Source organism: Triturus cristatus, chromosome 12 (assembly GCF_964204655.1).
Source record: "Triturus cristatus chromosome 12, aTriCri1.1, whole genome shotgun sequence".
NCBI classification, from domain to species: Eukaryota; Metazoa; Chordata; class Amphibia; order Caudata; family Salamandridae; genus Triturus; species Triturus cristatus.
In genome coordinates this window covers 632,975,521-633,003,383 of record NC_140595.1, presented here as the reverse complement: position 1 = coordinate 633,003,383, position 27,863 = coordinate 632,975,521, and the positions used below count along the sequence as shown (strand labels likewise).

At 42.8% G+C, this 27,863-nt stretch overlaps 1 protein-coding gene across 4 annotated transcripts in view; it reads left to right on the top strand.

Annotated features, from left to right (window-relative positions):
- The window catches only part of BANP (BTG3 associated nuclear protein), a 973,724-nt gene that overhangs the window by 83,127 nt on the left and 862,734 nt on the right, over positions 1 to 27,863 (top strand). For all 4 annotated transcript variants that reach the window (XM_085637629.1, XM_085637628.1, XM_085637630.1 and 1 more), the window contains one exon: positions 14,478 to 14,572. In XM_085637629.1, the coding sequence (XP_085493755.1) occupies positions 14,478 to 14,572 (95 nt within the window). The remainder of the gene's footprint in view (positions 1 to 14,477; positions 14,573 to 27,863) is intronic.

Genomic DNA, 27,863 nt, shown 5'->3' with positions numbered 1-27,863 from the left:
AACCCAGCACTAGGTGGCATGCATCTGCATAGCCCTGCTATTAATTCGCTCTTGTGAACCCCACAAAGAGCTGATTGTCCACCCGGTGGTCTTTGAAGCGATCAGTGTAGAAACTGAGCACTCTTCTGGGGTCCATGTGATGGAGTCTCTCCTCCGTAGAGGGGTGAGACCTCTCTGGTGATTCTGATGGTTGCTCAAAGTATCTCCGATAGCCATCATACCCTAACTTTGAGCCTGTAGAGATCTTCAGTCCCCCTACAGGGCCCATTAGAGCCATTAGACACTCCACTAGCACCCAGAACCCTTTCTGAGTCTGTAGAACCCACTTCTCCTCTGCCAGCAACCTGTCTGCAGCCAGTCCACTGAGTGCCTGACTTGGTAGCTCGACACTCCACCAATGTGCAGCTTCTAAGATGCCACCTTTGCTGCAACCAAAATCTGAATGTATAATCTCTGCCCACACTACTTTTCAGTAGCACTGTTCATGTATTCTACCAGTCACAGGTTCAGATCCTAGTAAAGTAGTAAGATCTCTGTGATTATTAAAAAATATATATTAGGGAAATAATCATGTCTAGGGTATTGATCCTTAAAAGCAGTTAGTTGGGATGTGTGCATGCGCATGTAGCCTACACAGCATATAGTTGTGTCATTGTACAATTTTAACAAAAGCATTCTTTCGATATTGATAAAATGAATACCATTGTATTGGATAGTGATATTAGGTGCCAAAAAATAGATCCGTTTGTATTGTATGCAATATAAATGGTCACTATTATTATAATTATTACTAAGCATATATGCTACATTACCTATTAACGAATGGACACGTGTAATGAAGTGTACATACAACATACCTGCTCCCTCTCGCTTTGGTCCTGATGTCATCACACATATTTTCACAGATTCTGTCTTCATAAATCCTTTGTCTGTTTTACAGCCTTGTCAAGGACAGTGCTTTATATCATTGCTGAATATTGCCAACTTTCAGTGTGACCAGGCAGGGAGCACCTTGGTTCACCCTATAGTCTGCTGAGTCTGGAGGCCTGAAGTGAGCGCGTGGCTTGCAGCCTTTGCCTTCTGACACGTACACGTGGACATTCAAGACCTACAATTAAAGAGCGGGTTGGGGTATTTCTCTTTTCTTCCACGAATGCTCTGCTTCACAGCATGAAGCGGAAGATGTATAGTTGTGGCTGCGGGAGTACGTGCTGCAGGGCACATAGTATGGTCTTTATGCAGTAAGCCTCATTTCCCATCCTCTCCCTCCTCTGGTACTTCAGCTTAAAAGGGGATCTTAGTCCCTCTTTAATGTTTTTTTAGCTAATTGTGTCATTCAAGTTGATCCCAAAAAAGGCTTCCAGCGCTTTAGCTACCACAGGTATTTATGAGATGAGCCTAAAGTTAGTGGGGTATTCCAGGTACTGGAATGGCTTTTTATGTTACCGTGTGGCTCTGTAAATATGGAATTTGAGGGTGTTATAACCCCCAAGCTTAGTGACAGGTTCAGAACTGTTCAAGAGTCAAAATGAGTCCTGGAAAGTTTTGGCAGTGCACCACTTCGGTGTGTATTCTGCACCACTTCGGTGTGTATTCCTAAATGAAAGAGGTAAACATGTCTTAGATCTCTTACAGTCCTTCAGACCTCATCAGTTAAGAGTTTTAGAAGTGAAAAACGCGGACTACACCTTCTAAAAATGTCTCTTCTTTAAAAGGGGAATTAAGACATTCTCAGTGAACAACTCTTAAAATTTGCAGAATTTTTTTTATGCAACAGTGTCTTGAAAATTTGTCACGGGGACAAACGGCAGCTCTGATGCTGCCATACTGACTTACCAGGTAAACAAATAATAGTTTTGTATTAGACCAGATCTGAATATAAATAGTGGTGCCCGGCCGCGGTGACCTAGCCTGAGTAACAGGTAGGATTCAACGAATGGAGTTGTCTGCAACATTACATATCAACATATGGTAGTTTTTTTTTATTTCGATGCTTTCTCATGCGACACCAACATTCTCATGCCCTGGTATTTAGGAGTGTGTGAAATTCGTGTTATGTGTATTTGCGTAATTACGTGACATTCTGCACAATTACAAAATGTAGAAACAGCATTTAGTGATATCTCTTACCAAAAACAAAATGAATGTGCACATACATTTCGTGCTAAAAAACGCCAGGTAGTTTAATTGCATAATTTGGGGAATTTTGCGTAGCAAACATAATGTGAACTAATGAGACTCCACCAATGTAATGGAAATTTCGCTCAGGTCTATTATTTACCAGACATTTTTCCATGTTAAATTCTGTCAGGTATGACCTTACATTTTTCCAGATTGCGAGAGCTTTAGCTCACTCACGAATTACCAGGTATGGCAGGTGCGGCCACCGTGTAAACCATCTGCAGAATGCAGCTTTAATAATAATAATGCATCGGGAGGCGTGGTTTGGACGCCGGAGAAGATGGCGGCTTAGAGCGACGCTCCTCCCGTGGCAGGGAAATACGGAGTGATTTAGGAGTTAATACCTGTCAAATAGGTGACAAGAATGAAGATTTCATCGATCGGAGGTTGAGCCCAACCTCTGGGTTGAATTTGAGTCGGCGAGGTGATCCTGGAAGCAAGTTTGAGCGCGGTGCCCTGGAGACCGAACACGAGCGGTGTGCAGCAGTTGGAGCCTGCCGGTCCCGGACGGGCGCTGTTGCTGCCGCTACCTCACCGGAGTACTGAAGGAGATCGGAGGAAGCACGTTGCCACCACATCAACAGTGAGTGGATCTGAGTGCGCATAGATCATTCCCGACACGCTTGGATACCGCCGATGTATGGAGTGTGCAAGATGGCGGATGTAGGAATTCTCTGAGAGTCTCTGTATGTCCCGAAGTGTGACGAAGAAACGAAGACAGTCGAGGAGAGGCCAGCGCAAGATTATTACTAAGCGCTTGAAATAAAAAGCGGATAATATTTTATATCACCCCAAACATGCTGAGCAGGGCCCATAAACAGCGAGGTATGGAGAGGCAAAATGGCGGCTACAAGAGTCTCCGTAGCCCCCGTGTGTGATCGGGACGCGAGGGCTGCCGCCGGAGTGTAAGAGGGGCGACATACCCCACGACTAAAGCTGCATGAATACAGAGGCAATTGGGTGCAGCAGCGTATCACAGGTAAAGCGTATCACAGGCAAAAGTAGTGTAAGCGGTGAAAGCGGTTTTGGTGCACACGATCACTCCCCTGCTCCTTACAAAATGGCGGCTGTGACGGCGGCTATTGAGGCTTCTCTCGGAACATTGTAGTAAGCTAATTAGCGTTTAACAATCACAGAGTCAACACATGGAGTGCGCATAGTATGTCTATGTTTGAAGGCAAGATATACTGCAAGGGGGATTGATGGCGACGTAGGTGCCATGGCTCTTCCTATATATGTATGAACACCGCCATTACTCTACGCTGCTCATCTGAGAGACCTGAGGGTCCTGGAGATCTGAGCGAGCTGGAAGATCTGGGAAATCTGAGAGAACTGAGAGATCGGAGAGAGCTGAGAGAGGCTGAAGCACCATATCCAAGTTTTGTGGCACGTGGGAGCTGTGCAGTTGTACAGCGGTACAGTTCGTGGACTACGAGAGGATTGCCGAGTATGCATGGGTAGCCCGGCCTGTTCGGATCTGCTGAATGATTAGGTCAACTACCAGTAGTAGTGGAGCAAAGAGGATCAAGGAGGTCGGAGCAGATTGAATGCGATGAAGTATATGCTCAACGACATGCTGACCACAAGTGACACAAGTGATCACGAGTGAAATTCTGAGGTGCACTCTGCAGTTTTAAGTCGCTGACTACGCCACTGGCAGCGGTGGGAGGAGTCCAGGTGGAAGCTCTCTTGCTGTGGTAATATCTTGTCCGTGTGCACATATTGTGTCTGGTGTCCTAGCCAAAAGCTATTTGGGCCTGCTTAGAATCATCCGTCTTAGCAACCGTATCAAGTGACTTCCAACAGTGAGTACAAAATGGGGGACAAAGACACAAAGAACCTGAAAAGACTTAAGGCTGAACCTCCGGCTCCAATCTCACCCATCAAGGGTAAAAAGGATGTGACTGACACGATGGACATAATACTGAACAAACTAGAAGAGGTGAAGGAGATTGCAAGGTCCACAAAGGAAGAAATTGTAGCTATCCGTAAAGACATCAGAGACACTAATGCCAGACTTACAGAGTCAGAATCGAGAATCAGCCGACTGGAAGACTCAGAGACCAAAACCTGTAGCTCTCTTAAACACCTACACATCTCCACAGAACAGATGTCAAGGAAGCTGTCGGAGTTGGAGGACAGAAATCGAAGAGGGAATTTGCGCATTTTTGGAATACCGGAGGGATCAGAAGAGGCATACGAGTCCTGTGTCCCATTTCTGGAGGCATGGTTCTCACAGGCAACCAACCTTAACTTTCATCACCCGTTGGAATTTGATAGAGCTCATAGGGTTCCAGGCAGGATCCTGATGGGTCAAAAAGGTCCGCGACCTATTGTGTGTAAACCCTTGCGCTACCAACATGTGGATCAAAAACTGTCCTTTGTATGCAAAAATAACCATGTTCTATGGAAATCAAATAAGGTTTACATATCACAGGACTATAGCAAAGAAACTGTAGACACGAGGAAGGCCTTTCTTGCGTTGCGTCCAAAGTTAAAGTCGTTGGGCCACCAATTTGGTTTTGTAGGTCCTGCAAGGTTCCGTATCTTCGTTAAAGGCTCTCCACAGATTTACACAGATCCGCTAAAGCTCAGGCGATTTCTGGAAGGAAGCGAGGATCTGCTTATGGATACATAATCACTGGCCTCTGCTTCTGCCGCTAAATGGGATCAGATCTCTGCCTACTATGCAACAGTTTTCTGTATCACCTGTGGTAACATACTAGTAGGTCCGGATAATCTGCTGCACTGACACAGTGTGGGGCAATGTTGGGCTGTGCTCCGGAGGACGGGGGTATACTAGTTCTGTACTGAGTCTATCTTAAGCGCTAATGTGCATTTTCTGTCTTGTTCAAATGCTTATCACTAACTGGTCTCCTAGGTGCACTGGTGGGCTCCAGTTAGTCTAGAATTCTGAAGGTGCGCCCGATGTCCTGCTCATGAGAAGATCTTGTATTGCACTGGTTTACGTGCCTTGGGGCGGAGGGCAGGTCTGTTAGGTGGTGTTTTCTTGGTCTGGGGGATATGTGGTTAATGTGGTCAAAGAAGTAGAGATAGTAGAGAACTCCGCTGGGGATATACCGATCTATGTTTGCATTATTCAGTTGTTACTTAAAACAGTATTACTACTTCATGGATACACCAGTTAGGTGACGTTTTGTATGTTGGGTTGACTCCTGTATTACTATCAACATGGATACGGCTTGAAGCCATGGGAGGGACACTGTCTTTTCCGTGTCACCATGTCTACTAGCTTATCTCTGGGAGGGGAGGAGGGGGAGGGAGGTTTGGGGATAGAGGGGAGGGTGGGAGGAGGGGGCAAGGGGATAGGGTGGGGTACATGTTTGTTGTTAGTGTTAATTTTCTTTTGTGTTGTTTATGTTGTCATGATCCAACGCATACCAAGGCCAACACCAGTTTACTGCCAATGCCATGCCAACGCCTATACCAATGCCAGTGCCATTTACACTACCACGACACCGATGGAGTACTCTATTGCATTACCCCTACTGACACCTATCATCCTGTGGCTGTCTCACCTGATCAGGTTAGACCGGATGCTGTACTTTTCTGCAGGCCAATGTCGTCATGGTTAGGCGCTCTAGGCAAGTCTGAGGGGTCCCATATAAGTACATATAAGTGCAGTTTTTTAATAATTTGTTATGTCTAGCGATTGAATACCTATGTCACTATCCACAATTGACACTCCTATGGGCACGACAAGAGTGAACAATCTGAAGATACTCTCTCTTAACGTCAAAGGTCTCAATCAGCCTGTTAAACGCCAGAAGGTCCTGGATTATTTACGTAGGCAAAAAGGCGACATTGTCCTGATGCAAGAATCTAAACTTGGTGCTGCACAGTTTCACACTCTCAGGAATACATTTTTCGTTGAGGTTGCAGGGTCAGAGGCATTAGGGAAGAAAAATGGGGTCCTGACATTGATTGCAAAAAAATCTAATGTAGACTTGCTCTCCTCCACTACCGACACTAGAGGGAGATGGGTCACAACTAAGTTGGCTAAGGATGATACTGAATTCTATGTTACGAACGTTTATGCTCCTAATACATGTGACCTGGCTTTTTGGTCCCATCTGTCTAAACATTTCGAGACTATCCCTGATTCGGCCATACACATTCTTGCAGGGGATTTCAACCTGCCATTTGTCCCGGTATTGGACAGAGACTCTAGATGCTCCTTTCGAAGCAATAGATCTCATAAGGCTTTCACTAATCTATGTACACGGTTCCATCTAGTAGACACATGGAGGTTGCAGAACCCTGACGGGAGAGACTATACTTTATACTCTCCTCCGCATGATTCATTCTCCCGGATTGACTATTTATTCATCACAAAGAATGGCATTCCCAGAATAGAAGAAATATCCATAGAGCCGAGGGTTTTTTCCGATCACTCATGTATCTCCCTGTCCATCTCCAACGTCAGATCTTGCTCTCACCAGTCAATCTGGAGGTTTAATGAGGAGGTCCTTGATAAAGAACAACATAGGGGGGCAATCGATTCCGCTATTAGAGAATTTTTAGAACATAATAGTAGGGGGGACACTACTGACTTGATTCGTTGGGAAGCACTTAAAGGCACGATCAGAGGGGTTGTTATTAAAATAAAATCTGCAATAAACAAGAACCATAATAAAGTATTGGAGGCCTTAGAGGGAGAAATCGCCACTCTAGAGAGGAGACACCTGCTGGATAGGAAGGAGGAAACACTGAATATACTAGCTAATAAGAAATACGAATATAACAAAATAGTAAGTGAAAGAGCGGGGATCTGGCTAACCAGGAGGAAGAGATTCAAACTATGTGAGTCAAATAAGGCAGGTAAGAGTCTCGCTGCATACCTCAAATTCAAAATACAGAAAAATATGATAAACTCCATCAGGGATCAGGGGGGGTCGACACACTCAGACCCAGTAAAGATAGCGGAGGTATTCAAACAATTCTATGAGCAACTTTATGCGAAAAACACAGAAGTAGTAAAGTCCGAAATTGAAGGTTATTTGGATAAGTGCAATCTTCCCTCCCTCTCTAATACAGATCGTGATGACCTTAACGGTCCAATCACACTTCAAGAAGTGGAGGGGGTCATTAAATCATTAAAATGCGGGAAGGCACCCGGCCCGGATGGGTTCACTGCTAGATTCTATAAGGGCTTTTCCTCCCTCTTATTACAACCACTCTTACATCTATTCCAGGAAATCAGCACCGTTGAGGTGAAAGGAGCGCTATCTGAGGCAATCATTGCAGTACTACCAAAAGAAGGGAAAGATCCAACGCTTCCAAAGAATTATAGGCCTATCTCACTCATTAATCTGGACTGTAAGCTCCTAGCCATGATCCTAGCTAGTCGACTGCAAAAGGTATTGCCCAAACTAATACACGCTTCGCAGGCGGGTTTTTTAAAACATAGACTGTCCAGTGATAACACCAGGATACTTGCACATGTACTCGAAAAGGCAAAACTGTTGTCTACTCCCACTGTCGCAATCACTCTTGACGCCGAAAAAGCGTTCGATAAGAGTCGATTGGAATTACTTGAATGCGGTCTTAAATAAATTCATCCTCGGACATTTCTTTACGAAGATGGTAATGTCCTTGTATTCTTGCCCCTCTGCTAGAGTTAGAGCTGGAGGTTCGTTTTCCTCTGCGTTTCAGTTGCACCAGGGAACCAGGCAGGGGTGTCCCCTCTCTCCTTCACTGTTTTTACTAGCCATAGAACCATTTCTCTATCGTTTGAGAACTAATGAAGGGATTGCTGGAATTCCATTTGAAGACTGTATAGTAAAGCTGACCGCATATGCGGATGATGTCTTGGTGGTATCAGAAAGGGCAGAGGAGGCTATAACAGCCCTCATCTCTACCATAGACGAATTCTCCAGGGTGTCGGGATACAAACTCTATAAAGATGAGACAGAGATTAAATTACTGAATAATTTGGGCAATAGAGAAGTTCTGGGGAACTCTGGCCTGACGTGGCAACCAGGCTGTTTTAAGTATCTGGCGCTGGAGTTTGACAAGGATCTAATCACAACATTGGAAGTCAACGAGAGCGCAACTCTGAAGAAAATATCGAAATTACTAGAGGGATGGTCACCGAAGTTTCTTTCATGGTGGGGCAGGGCGGAAACTTTAAAGATGATGGTGACCCCATTGGTAAACTACTTGGCGAGCATGCTGCCAATGACCTTTTCGGAGGCCTTCCTGACAAAGGTAGAGAGGCTATTTGGTGAGTTCCTGTGGCAGGGGAAGAAACCCAGGATATCTATGAAGAAGCTACAGCTATCAAAAGAAAAGGGAGGCCTGGGTCTTCCTAACCTCAAGAATTATTTAACGGCCTTTCTCTGTAAACAAGGGGCCCAATGGCTAACTGAAGATGAGGGGTACACTCCGATATGGATTGAGATTGAAAGGTCCTTGATCGGTAAAACACCTCTTATAGCATTGCTCTCGATGGATTTATCCCATCTGCCCCGTTCCAAATACATCCTACTAAACACTAGAAGAGCACTTCTGAGGCTTGATCAAACTCACAAAGTAGGACTACTTTGGAGAAAGACCACTATGATAGCCTTATGGTATAACCCCTCATTTAAGATGGAAGGGAAACTTCTGCAGTGGGAGAGTTGGTCTAGGAGAGGAATTAACCTGGTTAACGACTTATTTGAAGGGAGGCAGCCGTTGCCGTTCTCCACGCTCCAGGCCAGGCACAATCTGTCACCGATGGATTTCTATGACTTCTTGAAGCTTAAAGTTATTCTGTCTACGCGCTCCCTCAATACAAGTGACCCATGGCTTAAGACCCATGTCCCACGACTTTTGAAGTTAGGGCACTTTGTTTCCAAAATTTATAAACTACTTCTCCCTGTCCCACGGAAGACACACAAAAAGAATGAATCCAGGTGGGAATCTGAACCCAATTCTACCGGTTTGATGTTTGATTGGGATTTGATACATGCTACTGCCCTAACGAATAAGATCTCCCCGATTCTAGCCCAAACCAAATACATGCTCATTAATAGGACATATTGGACGCCGGAAAAACTTCATAAATCACATCTGAAAGATAGCCCCATATGCTGGAACTGTGATTCAGCGGTAGGAGACTTAGCTCATATGCTCTTTGGCTGTTCGGCGCTGGGATCATTCTGGGGAAAAGTGTTTGATTGCATAGATCGTGTTTTCAGGATCAAATCTAAGAGAGAGTTCGTCTATGTTCTATTGGGTGTGTTGGATCAGGAGCTTCATAATGTCCATGATCGTCAGTTGTTAGATATCTTACTCACGTTAGCTTGTAAGGTGGTACTATGTAAATGGAAAAGCGGCTCTGAGGTCTCATTCAGGGTTTGGCAGGAATGGCTCTCGTTTCTAAGAGGGGCTGACAATCCAGCTCTGCACTCCTCTCCGTGGCGTGCTCCACACAAGCGGTTATGGAAAGCCCTAGATAGATCCTTGTTCTCATTTGACCCCCCTTGAAGTGAAAGGCTGGATATGCGACTGAGAACACTCCGGTATTAAAGTGTGGCAGACTGCGGCAGGGGTTTTAGGGAAGATAACACACATGAATAAGGCATTGGTAGTTATGCTGCTTACTCAACACAAGCGAGCGGTTCTTGGTATGCTAAGCGTGGTTTCATGACATATTTTAGTTTAGTTAATTTAATTTAAATTTAAATTTAATTTAATTTATATGTAAATTTGACTTGATACACGTTCATCCATGTAACCCGGACGTGAAATTCTGACTTATTGTTTTGGCCTACTGATTCTATTATTATGTTCTGAGGTATATGACATTTACGTGTCCGGGATGGGTATGAATCACCTATAGCATTGCAGGCTCTCAGATAATATCTGTCTATTTGTATTGGATCTCATTTGTCACTTATTGTTTGTGTTTGTCATTTTTCTATTTTCCTTTTCAATAAAAACGATTTGAATTAAAAAAATAATAATAATGCATCCTTGAGGTGAAGAATGTGCTCACAGAAAACTTGTGCAAGAGAGTCATTAAAGAGCCAGTCAGTGGGGCAGTGTCACGCCAAGGCCTACCCTGCAGACCTGATAGGTGCCCGACGCCCTCAATCATTCCATGAGCAGAAATGGGAAACCCTCAAATTTAGAAACCCAAGCGATGTGCATAGTCTAACATCTGGTATTGTTCTCGCAAAGCCAGTAAGGTGATTCGTGTTTAAATAAACAGAAGTCGAGTTACAAGGTTTTTTATAGTAGTGTATAAAATAACATGAAATAGAATATGGAATGTAATTTGTGGGTACATCTGGCATAATTCTGTGGGTCACAGCGGAACGAGCCAACGAAACTGACTGAGAAAAGGAGCTGCTTTTTGAAACCATTATGTGCACACGCCGTCCTTGTGGCTTGTATGACTCGTACGATGTGTAATGTTTTTGGCTGCTGTGTTAAAATGGCATCCAATTTCGTTGCTCTGTTCTTTAATGCTGAATCCTCATTTTCCGTATTTTCGACTTTATGGTGCATATGAGATCTGTTAGAATTCCTTTCCCCGACAAGGTTAGCATAATTGACCTAACTACTGGGCCATCTCCTTTCCAAAGGGACCAGGGCTGGTTGTCTCTGACTGCTGACAAATCTAAATATAAATACATATTAGCTCACTTGAGAATTATTTATTTATTAATTGAGATAGCCCTTTCTAGTTTAATTGAACGTACAGGATAGGAATGTTTCTGTTTTTGTCTACATTCTGTGAGGGCATTCCTCACGAAGCCTTTTTTTTCCTTGGAGCCTCCAAGTTGGAGGTTTTACTCAATTATCCTCAGAAACTAGCGATTTAGTGGCTATAGACATGGGAAGCCTCTTAGTGAGTGTGCTTGTCAGAAAGTCCAATAACTTCCTGGCAGCTATATCTTCACATGCATTTTAATAAGCTCTTTTTTTAAGTTTCTTTAGCAGCTGTTTCTTTGCACTAACCTTAACAGGGAAGAGGCTTTTTTTTAGGTTTCTGCAAAGAATGTAACAGAATGAAGACTTTACGAAAAAGACAGAATGTCTATCTGACATTTTAAACACCTGCTAGATGGGTAGAGTTACATTATGGAGACGTCATCATGCCTTCCTCCTTTCCTCTCAGTGAATGAGATGTACATTAATTATCCTGTCTGACATCTTTTAAGGTAAACAGGTGATGGAGTCGTGGGTACGACTGTGTCCTTTTCATATTCTAATTTTTGACTGATTTCCTGGTCCAGCTATCTTTCTCACAGGCCTGCAGCATCCTCCAGATAAATGTGTAAACAGTTTGTTCTTGGGAAATGAAGTAAGTAACCTGTTGTATAGGGCTTGTTTGTATATGTGCAGTTGTCCTGGTCACTTGGAGGTGAATGCCTGGAGCCTATTACACTTTCTGAAAGTTCTCAAGAGGACGCGTGCTGCCTGCAGGATCCTACTGCATTGGCTGGAGTTGAGACCTTTGCCTCTTGGGCTCACTTTTACTGGAGTTGAAGTGGATCTAGTGCTCCTCAACAGATACCCGTTTAGGGCCCAAGACGCAGGGGATAAAACAATTCTTCTCTCTGTATTTGAGTTTCCTGCAGCAGCTGTGTATTTCAGTCCCAAAGCATTTCTTATCCTACCATGCTTTGATTACATACTCCACTGACAGAGGACTGCTTGGAAATATTAAAGTAGTTCCAACAGAAAATTCTATGAATGGAGTGGAAGCTCCTTTACATCTGGTGCTGTTCAAAACACACACAGTCATCTGTCAGCCCAAGGACATTTTGACTGATCTTGGATTTATCAAAGTATAGCCTTACAAAAAACACTATTGGAGTTCCTTTGTCAACATTGGCGAGTCAAGACGAGAGCAGCATGGCTTCTGACGTTTGTTTTGCCGTTAATAAGGCAATATCTAAAGGGTTTCCTATGAAAGTGTTCTTGGTCCAGCCTGAGTGTTGACTGTTGTTTTGTCCAGACTGATGAAGAGGCTGTTGCAAACGCTTTATTCGTGTCTTGGAAAGTGTCTTTCCTGATGTTGTTTGCATCATCCTGGAGTGTGAATGAGAAACAGGGCTGCCCAGTTCCAAAGCTATTCATGCTGATCACCTAGGCTAGGGTAAAGTGACACTGGGGAAGCAACACAAGCTGTCCATTTAGAGTCTCTAAGACTTTGACTCAACCAAACTATTTCTTTACAGGCTATACTTTCCCAGGGGCAGACTCTACATCATACAGAATGCTTCACACCCTGGATGCAAAAGGGGACTCAAACACTGCTTGGAAAAAAGTGGGTTGTCTGGTCATTTGGGGATGCCTGAGAAAATGGGAAAAAGTTTGGGACCTGAGGGGGGCGTATAGAGGCCGATGAAGGAGCACCCTGGAAGGAGCACAGCCAGGTTAATGAAGGGACTTGAGTAGTGTTTTGAACCATACTGAGATGTGCCGACTGTACAGTGATATGCTTTTGCTGTTTATTTGACTTTCATGGACGCTGTAAGTGTGATATACTTCTATCCTTGCACTATCACTCCTGATTTTACATGTTCAAACCAGTCCATGTATGCTGAGCTATTGTTTAATAAAAGATGTTCACACAAACAAAAAAAAGTTCATCTGGGCATCTCGTATGGACTTTGTAGACCATACAAAATGCCAGACAGTTTTGAAAATTGGAGTATGTACATGGATGGCTGACTGTAAAACATTCTGCTGCCTATTTGTTATTAGGCCAGTCGATTATACATAAAGCAGTTCCGCCGCACTGCATACAAGTACTTCAGTACAAGATGTATTCCAAAAAGTGACATGGAAGAAGGTACTCCGCTTCACATGCTGGTATTTGGGCTTTGCTGAAAACTAGACATCTAAGTTGACCAAGCAGGTCCTAGGACCAGCTTCATGTGCGAATTCAGTCTTATTTCTCCACCATCCCCAGGTGAACTATCACCAAATGCTCCTTTATGATCAGTTCAGAAAAACATTTGAGTCTCCTAAAGTTCCAGTGCATGATTAGCAATAATTACTTCCATGGTTCTGAAGTTTTCTAGCTTTATCTTTCATTCATTCACATACTGTGTTCTCCACCTCACAGAGGACAATTCACAAAGTTAAATAAACCAATGTATCCAGTGAGGGGTCAGCAGACGCTGTGTGGCTCAAATTAAATGGTGTGCAAACAGTCCAGAAAGGGGACATAAAGCTGAATGAATGCAAGGTATTAGCAACTGTGCCCCTGGTTTTTTTATTGTATTTTTTAAATTTTTTTGTCCTCATACCACCTTTGTATGCAAATTAGTAGCCTGTTTGCCAGTCTACACCTCTCCAGGCTATTGCAATACTTCAATAACTCCTGCGCTCGTGCCCTTCCAGCGTCCTGGCTGCACAGACCACACAGGTGTAATCATTGGACAGTAGGGGTTACTCAATTATGTCTCCATCCCAGATCTGGAAAGCCAGCCAGATTTTAGAATATGATCTTGTATTGGACTCCAAATCAATATCTGTTTTCGCCGTTCTTCTTACTGCTCGCAACCAGTGTATCCCTTGTGGTGGGGAGGATTCAGTCCATTTCTTGCAGATTTCCCGCCTAGCAAGAAGGACTAAATAAAATAACAGAGCTTGTTTGTCCCCAATAATGTCCTTACATAGCGGATCTATTACCCCGAGCATTACTAATAAGAGGTTAACTTCGATGTTTGTCTTGAGAATTTCGTTGATTATCCTCCCAACCTCTGACCAGTACTCTTCTAATAGTGGGCATTCAATAAACATATGCTTATCATTAGCTCTGTGCCCCTGGTTTAATAGTTAATGGAGAACTATCACTTCTGAGGTTCCCAGCATCATGGTCAGGACTACTCTAGAAAGTATTGTCGATGAAAGATATCAAAGCTGGACACTTACAGGTAAGCAATTATTTCATATTTGCTGGTATTATTAGGTTACTGGCTATTCTCATGTATGTTTCCACACAGCCTTCCCACCTCCCCCTCTTTTTCAATTTGTAATGTCCCAGTTTTGTTTGTGTTTTATAACTGTAGCATGATTAAAAACCTATATAGAAGCAAACAAACGAAACGGAGAATAATCATCTTTCTTCAGCCGCATGCACAGTAACTTTTACTGGGTCAGCTTGTACGTGTATACACTCTCTACGTTTATCACTCAACTTACATCTCTAGCTTTCTATACAATGTTTTGCCCATGATTGGAATGCTAGCTAATGACGATTGCAAAAAGAATTACATATATTCCAAGATACATATCCTCAAAAAATATTCTTATTTTTCCCTCAGTGATTTTGGAGAATCACATAGTGTCAGAGGAAGATGTGGAATCAGAGCCAAAACGGCAGAGAATAGAAATCGATTGTGAGGACCCCTCTATTAAGGTACAGTGCTGAAGCAATTTGCTGCATTAGTTCATGGTGTCTACTAATGTATTAATGAACAGTTTATCAGTTCCCTAAATAGCCCAGTGTTTTGCTATCACTACTATTTTGTCCTCTTTCTGCTTAATTTCTTCTGGTGAGGATCGTTGATGTGCAGTTACATTGCTGGATTGCTTTTCTTTCATACTTTTGTGATTAAATGGTTGATCCTGTCATAGATTGTCAGTTACACCTTCAGCCTCTAGGTTGGTGCACATGTTGAGATGACATTCACTCAAATCAGAGTTAAGTTACAAATCTGATGAGGAAGATACTGAGAGGCTAGGGGCATACCGTATGAGACCTAACCAGAAACATTTATGTAGGTACCAGTGTTATGGTATTTATTTAGTTATGAGATTTTCTACATCATGAACCAGATGCCTGAGCCTAGCTCAAGATGGATCACCCATCAGCAAGGTATTAACATGACCATGAATGCAGTGTGTAGGTGGACATGAATACGGAGGATGGGATATGTCATTGTCTGGTGGTGCAAACCAAACGGGTTGTTATCGAAATAGGTGCAGGAGAAGGTGGACCGTACAATTTGAGGAGCTTTTAATACAACAGCCATGCATTCAACATGATGATTCAAGAAAATGTATAACTGAAAGATAACAAGAATACATTCTGAAGGACTTGGGTTGTTTAGATTAAATTAGTAGTAGTCGAGGTAAGGGAGGTAAAGGAGGAAGTGCTGGAGGGTGCTGGAGTTCCTCATTACAAGTGTCAATGGTGATGTCTACTTATCAAACAGTTAAGAGGATAGTTAAAGCAGAATTGTAGACTACATGGGCAAGGGGTGATCAATGGTGATGGGAAGAACAAACGTCATTCAGTGAATGATGTTACAGTACGTCTCAAAGCCCAAGCAGACATCATGAAAGATAGGAAACATTCTGGAAGACCTATTGGTAGTGATGCAGAACTAGAAAAAGAGACCCGTTTTTCCCCCCTACACTGGGTGGCCCCTCCAAATTGTTAATGGAAAGGGCTTTTCCTATAGTCAAGTTTTGTGGCAGAGAGGTGACTGGGAGTAATTTGAGAGTATAAGCATGGGTGAATTGGAAGAGTATGTTCCCAAGGGTAAAAGAGGAGGTGAGCTTGAGTGAAACCAGAGAGTTGGGGAAGGTGAGGACTGGAAGGGCAAGGTAACACTCTCGCCTTCTCTCTGCACTCTTATTTAACGACGCTTTAATTGTAATTTCGGTGTGTTTACTTATTGTTTTCCAAGGCCACCTCGAGTTTCACTTTTATTGTGGCTGGTATGCACTTCCCAAGGTAATATTTCTACCCTCAGAAGCATGACAGAGGTAGATTTTTGGTCTGGGAGAGGGCCAGTGGCACAATGCTTCTCAAGGGGGCACCACGGTCAGTTTGCAGCTATTGAATCTTGCAGCTATTTAATCTTTAGAATAAGATGAGGGCATGAAGGACACTCATAAGCAGGATCAGCTGGTGAAATCTAACAGTGGTTGTACTTAAATATCGGTAAAAGTTTCACACGGTGAGTGAGCTCCTTCCAAGTAGCCTTTATTTTATATGACCTCGTCAGTAAACTGGGCTACTTAGGGCTACTTACGCAGGAGCACGATGGTAGCCGATGCCACCCTCACCTTGTTGCAGCATTGAACAAGAACAGTGGCAGACAGCGACAAGGTGAAGGGTATTAAGAAGGGAATTCCAGTGTGTAGATCCTGCAAGCGTTAACACACAGTTAGACCCTGACCTGACAGATAAGACGCAAACAGTACTTTGCATAAAAATAAGTAAGTTCTCAACCTCATATCCTGAGATTTCAAGGCCTACCAATGAGATAGAATGTTTTTTTTCCATGGAGCAAGCTTGAGGAAAATGCGGTGGGATAGGTAAAAAGGACTCTGAGCTGAGAGCCCTGTAAAGGAAGGACAAAGTTAGTGCATCAATGTTCAAGTTTGCAATTAAAGACCTTTCAGTACTATAAACGAATGCTTGTTCCACCTGAGAACACTCTGTAGCAAGAAGTCGTATGAAAATCGAGAAAACACTTGAGCATCAAAGCAAAGATTTTACTTCTGGCTAGGAGTCTCAATAACTGGCAGTTGGGAATGGTTGGGGCCTCCTCTAGATCATTACCTAAGATCTGCTAAATCATTGTGGCAGTGATTACCACCTACAAGCTGAGGACACTTATTCTGTGCCTAGGGCATTTCTTATGAAGACCTGTCATTTCTTTCACAAGGTTTAGAACTGGTGAAGTCATGGATGTCACAACACAAGGACTTGCAAGGGTTATGGAAAAAATATATAATTGCCAATAAACTACGACCCCTCCAGATCCTAGCTACTTTTAATTTCGCCTTCTCCAGATCATTCCTTAATAAAAAAACTGGCTTGTGTCCCTCATTCATTTTGGAAGTACACATGTGCAGAAGAAAAAGGCAAACTCTTTGTGCCCTTAACACTCCAGGGAACTCCCATCTGGTGGATCATATTAAAACATCATCAAAAGTGCACAACATTAATTAAATAATAAAACTATATCTTCAATTGTCTGCAAAACCTAAACAAGTGGTACACGCCATAGTTCTAATCTCATTTGGCTGTGGTAACACCCTCTCTTAACAGGTCCTCCTGGAGACCCCCAAAGTAGCATTTTACATGCTATTATTTGACAAGGGTATTAATCGATCTACCTTGGTTCTAGCTATCCAAAAGATGTTCATTTGTGCTTGCATGTACATCTGACACCTTCTTTCATGTCCCAGTTAGACTGGTGTATGTACAGGGTGTGCTGGGGTTTCATGCTAACCAATCCAACCTTTTCATCAAAAAATGCAACCATCTCAACAACACATCTGGGGATCAGTGCTTAATTTGTGGAAGAATACGTGAGGAAGCCCAAAGTTTTGATCAGAAATCCATGGTTTGCACTATCAAGAGTCAGGGGTGCTGTAAATCAAGGCTGTGTATTCTTGATTCCACCTTCTCCCTCTGTAATCCACCACCTTTGTCAATCATGTTAAGTCTTTCTCTTCATCATTCTTAACCCCATTTGTGTTTTTCTCTCTCTTTATCTGGATTCAAAAGTCAATTGAGGGAAAATAAGTGAGGGTCCCCAAAAATGAGTGCCGTTGGGCCCAACCTGCAACCACTAGCTCAAATTATGCACTGCTCAGGTCAGAACACAATACATTTGCTTTTATCCCCTCATGGTCAATTGACTGAATAGGTTGAGCCTCTTTAAAAGAACCTAGGAAGTCCTCCCAGAAATGTCTCAGTTGCTCAATATTCTAGGCCTCTCATTGTAATGGGAAGAGTCAGTAACTGTGACAAGGAAACGAGTTTCACTCATTATATTGATCTTGAGCACAGAGTCAAGAACTGTATTTTTTCGCATATGAGATTATCATCTCGTTTGCAGAGCACTCTCATTTTCCTCATCATGAAACATGAACAGTTTAATACGGACTGGGCACTGTGGAATGACATATCTTGCTTATTATCCATGCAGTATATTCATGAGTGATTCTATTACTAATATCTCCAGGGGAACCTGGAGAGTAAACATGTCTTTATGATAAATGGACGAAATCTAGCCCTGGTGGCAATGATGTAATAATCTCTTTTTGAGAGCAAAAACTGGTAGTGACTATGATTTCTGATTCATTGTATCAGAGTTGAGGTACACATCTAAAAACAGTCCAAAGGTGCCCTTAAAAATAATAACATTTGGAGCAGTGTGCCGTGCTCCGAAAGCCTTCTTGCCTAGGATGTTCCATCAAAACCATGATGGTTCAGAGAGAAGAGGCAACTAATCTTAACGACCGAAGCAAGGAGAGACAAGTCTTCAACCTATTCCAAAAGAAGGCCAATCCTGCAGTGTGTTGCTTACTAAGGAGCCCGACCCCAGCGGGCGCACTCTCCGTCTGTCCCTCTTTCTGCTTATCCCCAAAGTGGTTATGACGATCAGGTTACTAACCTGCAAGATAGTTCTTAACTAACCTGATCAGTAATTGTGGTACCTGAACCTTAAACACCTTTCGGATCACATGCTTTTATGCACAGGATAATTTTTCCAAGCTCGAAAGAGCATATTCCCATCCCCAGCAATCTGCCATTGTTGAGTTTGTTAGCTTGGATCTTGCATACACCAGTGTGGACGCCTATGTTTGCCTTTGAACTGCATATGAACTTTGAAAGGATATAACATGAAAAGTAAATATCATATCTTTTTTTTTTCTCCATAAGGCTCCCTGTGTGCTTTTGTCCAAGAAGGAATGGACCTTCTCTGTTGCCAAGACCATGTAGGTTTACCCTCCCCTCCCCTCCCCATCAAGTGAAATTTGCCCTTCAATACTCCTCTACTAGTCTTCATTTACCATCATTCATGACTATATGAAAACATCCTTGCAAAACTTTGTTCACTACATTACTTATCAGAGACTATTTAGAGGGCCTACATAAAGTGATTCCCCCCACTCTCGTGATATTTTCCACTCTGGAAGTTAATGTAAATGTACTGTACTGTTCATTTGAAACCTTTCATAAGAAAAGGGGCCCTTCTTAATATCGAAGTTTGCTTTTATGTTTTTGAGATTCTGCCTTTTTGTGCTATGGGGGCTTCCATTAGTTTACAAACAGATGTACCAGTCCGTCAATTGGTCGGTAAGGGGACTTGTTTGCAGAAGAAGCTGTTGATGTGGAAGGAATGTACTTGATGGTTTAAGTCGTGTGTTTGAGAACAATTTATAGGCTCGGGGCAGGGTGAAGAGCTACGAGTATGCAACATACTGAGTGGAGGGAGAGTGTGTGGGATTTTGATCTTAGTAATTACCAGTAATTGGGAAGTTTTCTGAGTGGCTGTCTCCCTCTTGTAATGTCCAGCTTGCTCACCACCTCAGAAGACCAGCATTACGTGTTGCGTCAGTGTGCCCTCGTTCATACACTAAAAAGACTAGCACTCATTGTGACCTGCTGTTATGATCTAGAGCCATCTTATGTGTTCTTCTCAGGAGTTATGGTGTGTTTATGATCTGTTTAATTGACTCTCGCCTAAGCCTTTTAGTCCCATTTGGCACTTATATGAATTCAGTTTTCAATGTTGGCTATTATTTCCTATTATTAAGTATTACGTAACATGCATTTGTTACAAAAGTTTTCCATTTTAGCAAGATATTGGTTTCTTGCATGTGCCTGTCAAAGCTGTTGAAATCCTGTTTTGGCTCCTGGACACTTGGCATTTTCTCCGTGGGAGAATCCACTGTGACCCATCAACCACTTCCTACGTAGTCGTGCTCTCTGGATGAACCCCGTGTTGTATTTACTTGGCTTGCGAACAGGGTTCATCCTGGAAAGTTGCATCTCTGTGCGTCTGGATGTGTAAGGATCTTGTTATGATTTTGCGTAGGAGCAACATTACGGAATATAGAGCTAGACCTCGTGTACAAAATTAATGTTAGTTTTAGAATCTCGGGATGGCCATCCTTGTTCTTTTCACAGACTTTCTCTGAGCTCTTTCACTCTGACTTGGGTGTTTGTGTATAAATAGCAATCCACTGGCACTAATTCTTGCTTAACTTGCCTCTATTTATGTGGCGGTGCAGCCTCTACTTAATTGTTGCAAGATGTGGAAATGTGTCAGGTGAAAAGTATTCCAGACAGACGACGAGTTGCTTGGCCTTAATGTTGATTTTCAGAGGCATATCCTGTCCAACAAAGATTACCGTAAATCCAGACAGCTTGTATTTTTCCTCAGCCATACCTTGTTAGATCTTCTGCAGTTGCTCAAAGAAACACAGGTTTGGACCAGAGATTGACGTGTAAACTGGACGTGTGGCTTGAGAGGTGGTAATGTGATCTCAGCAGGGCATTCTTTGACAGAGAGGATTGTCCAACACATGACCAGAAGGGTTGGATCTGTGCTAGATTTTCAAGCTATCAACTGACTATGTAAATTCATTTAATTTAGGTTTAGGTAAAAGTTTCTTATCTGGAGATCTTTAAAATGTGGCATGAATCTGTCCTTCCTGGACCTACTTTGGCAACCCTGCCTTGGCCTGTTAGAATATTAGGTACCTTCTGTGTGCAAATAAAGTTTGAAAATATTGGGCACTGTTATTGAGACAAAAATCTGATTAACAGTATGCAAATTACTTGTCTTTACATTTTTCATAACCCAACACGAGGAGCAGGCAGATGTAAAATATAACTTTGTGGTGCATTTTCCGTTTGTTGTTTTTCTGCCCTCACAAAATCCTTATTTGTGCTTGATCCAGTAAGTCTGCTCAGATGTGTTCATCATCTTTGAAGGGTTGGGAAATATATGGAGGTCTGATTGAAGTATCTGATGATGCGGGACAAGGTTGCATTGATGGCTCAATTGTATGCCTTGTGGAATAGCATAAGGAGTTTCAGCATACACTTATAGAAACAAACTGGACCCCAGTGCTTTAGAAACGGCTTGTACAACATAGATCGAGGAGGCCAGATCTATGCTCTATTTGTAGACCTTTTTGAATGATATTCACCCAAATAAAATAAAACTGAACGGAACTTATTTACGTTGTGGGTCTCCTGAAGCGTGGATCCAGTCCTCCCTTTTTTTGTTAAGGAAAGATAAACTATATAGTCTAGAAAATACAATTCCAATGTTACTCAGCAACAGTTATTTCTTCTTGCTTGGAAGTGCAGGGACAAAAACTGACCTCTGCTTCGGAGTAAAGAAATGTGTCTACAACATACACAACGGGTTTCCTTTTTCGAATCAGGGCTCAAGGAACACTTGTAAACATGATGTGAGATCAACAAAGAAACAAAACTTTCAAAGGGTCAGTAAAAATCATATGCTTTTTGGCATCATTTCATACAATGTACCACCCGTTGCTGTTGTATAGATTATATGAGGCTCAAGGTGTGGTTCGAGGCCTCTTGGAATGGATTTGACCTTTTATATGTGCTAGCTCTGTAGCTGTGCTACTATGACGTCAACGTGTGGGGTTGCTTGCTGCTTTCCTTTGTCACCCTTGACTTTTTACTTCTGCATTATAACTCTGTTACTGTTAATTCAAGGTGGACATTATCCTATGTGCAGGGTTCTCCAGTTCTCGTCTCCCTTGATGGTGTGCCTAATCAATTTTAGTGGCCGTACCACTGCCTCACTGGCTTTGAGATCTAGTGACATAACAACGTGCTTAAGCTTAACCACCAAAGACTGAGGCCTTCTCTGTGGGTCTTCTGACTAACTGAGAAACCACTGAGCGTTATCTCATTTTAATCTTGCCCCACCCCTCACCAAATAAATTTGAACCAGTGGCAAGGAGGCAATTTTAAGTTCACTTCACTTTCACCCTCACTATTCCTGATCACCATCCCTGATCACTACTGCGAATAACCCGTTGGTCTCCCTCCTGGTGGAGAAAAGCACAGATAAGACCCAATGGTGATGCTTTTCACGTAGAAAATAAAAGCGGACAACCAAGATATACCGCTATTACGAGTAATACGTGAATGAGGGTTTTTTTAGACGGCGAGAACCCTAGATCCTGGTAAAAACAGGACAAGCGATCCATTCTCCCTTGATTACTTGTTATCCAGGACCCACAGTTTATTAATCAACCGAAGAAAAACGGGTCTATGAAATCTCGGGTCAGATTTCCTTCCTCACATAGAGTTTTGAAAGTTAATGGCTATATCTCCTCTCTGCTTCCCCATTGTAATGCAATCCACTGGGTAGTACCGAGATCTTAACATCAGAAGCTGGCGTTGATTAGAAATGCAGAAACCCAGCTGCTTTTGTGGGTGAGGAAATGGACCATAATAGACCAGCTCTCATTGCTTTGCATTGGCTCCCAGTTAAGTGGATCAAGCATATAGATAGAGAGAGAGAGAGAGAGAGAGATATGCAGAGTGCAATATGCTATCCATAGCTATGTCTGTTTTGTGGCAACAGGTCCTCCAGGAGTGCCAGTAACCTTCTACTGAAACCACAAAGATTTCCCAAGAAGAAAACATACAACCAGGCCTTCTCGGGAATTGCCCCCAGGATTTGGAATGCACTACCTCTTTAAACCAGACTGAATCCCTCTATTGTATCGTTAAAAAAAGAAGTGAAATCTATTCTCTTATCCAAATTCACACAAACTATTTTTATAAGATGTAATACTATTGTATGATATACACGGTGCAGAATTATTTCTCGTAATACGGGTTTTGTTTACTATATCTGCTTGTAAAGCGCTCTGATACCCGCAAGGGTCTTGTCCGCGCTATATAAAACCTTCAAAATAAATAAATAGGTCATTATACTTGGTCCATAAAGCACTCTACAAGTTTACCATTATATTTGACCCCTGCATTCTGAAAGTTTGCTCCAATTAACAGTCCCACAGTGAAATAAGTTGCAGATAGGTGGCAATGTGTTTTCGTCCAAGTTGCATTTTTTTTATTTATTTGTTCTGTATGGATGTATTTATTTATAAAATGTATACTGTTGTAGATATTTCTACTGCGTGAACCAGACCCTGGGGCATAGCAGAGCGCATTACATAGGATCGTTGTGTGCAGATGTAACTTGGACATGTGAACAATCTATAAAAATGTATGAGCAGTGATCTGGAAATGAAAACTTACGTTAGCACTGGTCATGGACATGTTTTTCTTTACGTCGTCTTCGGGATTCCTCTGGAAGTCCATCAGCTGCTGAGGTTTATGGTAGTTATGTTAGGAAATGACATTGAGATAGAAGGATATGCAATTGCTATTTGAAAGATTAGTTCTGAAGTTGGGGTGGGGGGATGAAGTTCCATACTTTGGTAGGGGTTCCAGAGAAATATAGTTTCAACCTGCTTGCTTTTTCGAAGGAAGGAGTTTCAAGAAGAAGATTGTCAGAACTGCGTAGGGAGTCGCATCTTTCTGCGATACGTTTTCCAGCTAAGTAAAGTGCGGTGTTGGAATGGCGGGCTCTGTGTAGTTGCAGGGCAGTTTAACATGTCTCCTCCAAGCGTCGCTAGTTGAGGGAGGCTAGACGTCTGTAATGGGCTCGGCCCATCTGGTTTTGGTCACTACTCTTGAGGTTGCCTTGAGTGTTTTCCTCATAGGAGCCAAGACAACTTCAGGGATGCTGATCCCAAGTGAGATTCCATTGTCCATCTAGGAGAACAGCCTGGATTGAGCCACAGTTTTAAAATCATCCCGAGGGATGTTGATGGAATGAGATTGCTGTAAATTTCTATTACTTAACGGACCATCTAGAGTTCACAAAGTCACTGAAACGGCAGGTGTTTAAATGTTTATTTAATTTGGCCTAACCCGAAATAAAATAGACATTATTTCCTGCTGGAACAAGGACCTTAAAGTCAAGTAACAAGAGGCTTATATGTCCTAACCCTTCTCTCTTCACTAGCATGGATGGCAAGGGGCTCTGCAGTCTTGCAATCCAGCACTGGAACTTCCTGCCAGAAAATCTTTAGTTATAATCTTTATTCCCCAGTTTGAATCTGACTTCAAAAACCCTGTGTTCTTTGTTTACAGGTTCTGACGCCTGCAGGCAAAAGGACTAGATAATATATGTTCAGTCACCAGTGCAATATCTGAAGTACTTATCATGGGTATGAATTTGCCTATATCAATATTTAAACACCGAGATTCTGCTACCATTTTTCGGTTTTAGCAATGAGACCGTGGTAAAAGATATTAGGTCATTTTTGTTTTAAAACAAATAAATCTTTTTCACCTTTAGTAAAAATGTAATTCGACATTGTGGTTCCTGCTGAAGACAAAATACAAAAGCACACTCGGGAATGTCAGGTAGTTTTTATGAATGGTCCTTGTTTTTAATACCTTGCTTCAGTAGTCAGCAAGAGAAAGTTGAGCAGCCAAATTCTGCAGTCACAGGAGTTGTGTTGTATTTCATGTGCACTCTTCGTGCTATGTTTTGATCCATTTGGGTTAGAATGGGTTTATTTTAAATCTGCAGATGAAGCAGATAATGTGGCAAATTCATAATAGCAATTACATAGAATATATTTAGGAAAATATACAAACTCTTTTCTTTCTATGTGCAGTTTAAGTATTCATTTGAAAAAAAGCAGACTCTGCCGTACAAACCTCTGTTTGTTCTATTTATTTTATTATAGCGCGCCCTCTGAAGAGCATCCTTGCACAGATAGAAAACAGCTGCTGCAAAAACGAACACAAAAAGTTTGCATCCGTTTTTTTTTAAGAACTAGACGTCCCTGAAGATTACATAATAAACAGGCGAGCCAGTTAACGTCTTAGTTTCCCAAATGCTTGCGAGAGAAGTCCCCTGTGCATGCGAGCCTGACATGCTGAGCATGATAAGGGATGCAGGAGTTGAAACGAAGAAGCTTTACCGAAGTCTCTTTTGATACTCTTTCCATGAGGTCTCAGTAATTGATGCCATAGCAAACTTTATGTATCAGATTTAAGATTTTAATTTGACTTTAGGAAATCTGCCTTTTCAGTGGCTGCTCCGCAGATTTTTCACCTTTTTCTGGATTCTATATTTTTTTTACTTTGTGCACTTTACCCTTGTTGACCAGTAATAAAGTGTCTGTGCCTAGACGTTCCTAGTATATGGTGTATAAAGTGTACCCACTGCCTGGAACTTAAATGCCACTAGTGGACTGCACCACCTATTGTGCCATTCACTACAGTGACAATGCAAACATGGCTTCAGGCCTACCGTTTGGTAGCCTGACTGTGACAGTGTAAAACCTGCCATGCTCCCTATCAAAATAGCCTTTTGTGACAGATGAAAATGTTCTTTTAAATATTAGTAGGCTCTTAGCCTTTGCTCAGCCTTGAATAGGTTTGAAACAAATGTGAAGTTCCTCCCAGGAACATATAATAGGCTTCTCTGCACTCAACAGAATATCCAAGGTGGTTGCTATGAGCGTCCTTTATAACATTGCAGTGTCAAATCCTGCTTGACAGGTCTTTTGAGCGGCATGTAACATTTAGAGCATTGTGGACCCCCTGACTGGTTGGTAAAGGACCCTGCTTTTATCCTACCGGAGGTCTGTCTCTGTTTCCTTGGGTACAGTACCAGCCTCACACGCAATGTTAGTGTTAGATGTGGGAGGACACTAGGAATCTCATAGTACAATCTCCACACACACCTCAGCTCTTAGAGCCAGCCGCGGTCCATGCAGGTAACAGCGGTGGGGCTGCGTGGGGGAGGGGATTTCAAGGGACGATGTCGAGGGGTAATGAAATAAATAATTAATTTTCTCTCTGCGGCGTCCCTCGAAATCCCCCCCACGTGGCCCCACCACTGTTACCCTTCATGGACCGCAGCTGCTTAGAGCCAAGTTGAGTGTGACCGAAGACTTTTGCCATTTTAGATTTGCTCTGACACATTGCTGTTTGGGCCTGTTTGCCATTAGGCAAACCGGAACTAGTGAAAAAATGTGTGGGGTTGGCCCTGGGAACGTTTACCACATTGGCTAGGGAGTGTCCAGGAGTCACCCCCAACCACCTAGATAGTGCCGAGCATAAATGTGGCACCTCCAGGTACCCCCTTCAGAACACTTTCTGGACCTGCGGAAGATCAGAAGAAGACTTGACTTGCTGTCTAAATCATGAGAGGAGTTCCCTGAAGGGCTGGACCTTATCCCTCTTGTACCTATAAAAAAATGAAGAGGACGGACCTGTGTGGGTACAAGGAGACAACCAGCTTTAAGAAGCCTTTTCCTGCAAGTAACAAGCTGGCAAGTGGCAACTGGACCTGGACCGTGCTGTTGGCCTCTGCCTGACATCCCGTGAGTCTCTTAAGTGCCACCCCTGAGGTCGATGGGGCCTTATAAGTGTACTCTTGTGGTTGATTGGGAGTGAATTAGAAGGTAATATCTTTGACAAGGATGATTCTGGTTGGTGCATCAGACCAGTGCGGCATCGTAGACCGCCTCAAATCATGCCTAGGTCTCGTGGATTGCGACTATTGACAATCCTTGCTGTCCTGGTATTTGACACTATTCCTACTTAAAAAGTTAAATCTCCATGACTCCGGCTCCCCTTTTTAGATTTTTGTCATGTTGGTGTCATTTTGTTTATTAAATTGTGCTCTATCTTTTACATTTGTTTAGGGATTCATGGTTGTTTTGCATTTTGGCTATATTACGGCTTTGATACTGCATAAATACTTTACACATTGCTGTAAGTTAAGCCTGTCCGCTCTGTGCCACAACTACCAGTGGGCTGAGCTCAGGCTCATTTAGTGACTGTGAGGGTTCACCCTGACAACGGTTGTGATTATTCCTTGAGGTGGGTAGTCACCGACCTCAATTAATCCCGTTTCTTACATTGATTCTGTGTTTTATTGGCAGCCAATATAGCTCTTTATGAATTTGGTCAAATAATCAAAGTTCTTAAGTCCTCCTCCTTTGCTAAATGCAGTGTCGTCAAACATCTGCATTTATGGTCAGATCTCGCTCAGGTAGGTCAACGTAGAGGCGTTCACACTGTCATTTTGCGACATGACGAAAACAAAATAATCTAGGATAGAGTGATTTGGAAATTAAAGTGAGGGCTGTACATAACGGATATGAAATATGTAAACATCCAGAAGATCGCCGCCCTTACCAGCGCCTTGAAAGAAAGAGCCTTGTCAAAAGTCATTTCTAGGGGCTTCAAGCTCGCTAGCAGTAGGGGTGAGGGGCTTGGTGGCATACTCCAGATTGTGTCTTGCCAGTGATACCTGCGATTACCGCTAAACAGCAGCTGGGTTTTGTTCCCATGCAGTTTCAGGAAATTACTGCTCGTCCACCACTGAATTATGGCTAGACAGTCCCCAGACTTGTATAGGCCAGGACATTCTGAATCAAACGCTAATCAATATGTTGTCCACGTACATCGGTTCTAAGCTATCATAAGATCTAATTAATTGAGCTAATGGCTTGATGTACATGTTTTGCAACATAGGGGACAGTGAGAAGCCCTGTGGGACCCCAGACTGTACTGCAGGACTGTATGCCGACAACGAGGGAAGTTCAGGGATTGAAAGTGACCCTTCTGAAACAAGGAAAGCCTTGTAGCCACTGCTCCTGGGATTCTTATTTCTCTTAGACTTGTTTCGATTATAGCATGATCCCCTGTGCCAAGCGAGGTAGAGAGGTTCCTTCAGCTCCTACCCACCCCTTCACCCTCATCCAGGATGTTCCTCAACTCTTCAAGTGACACTACCTGCTCCGACTCTGTCCCTTCGCCCGCCAGAAGCCCGGGAATCTAGCAACTGGTACTGCTCCAGCTA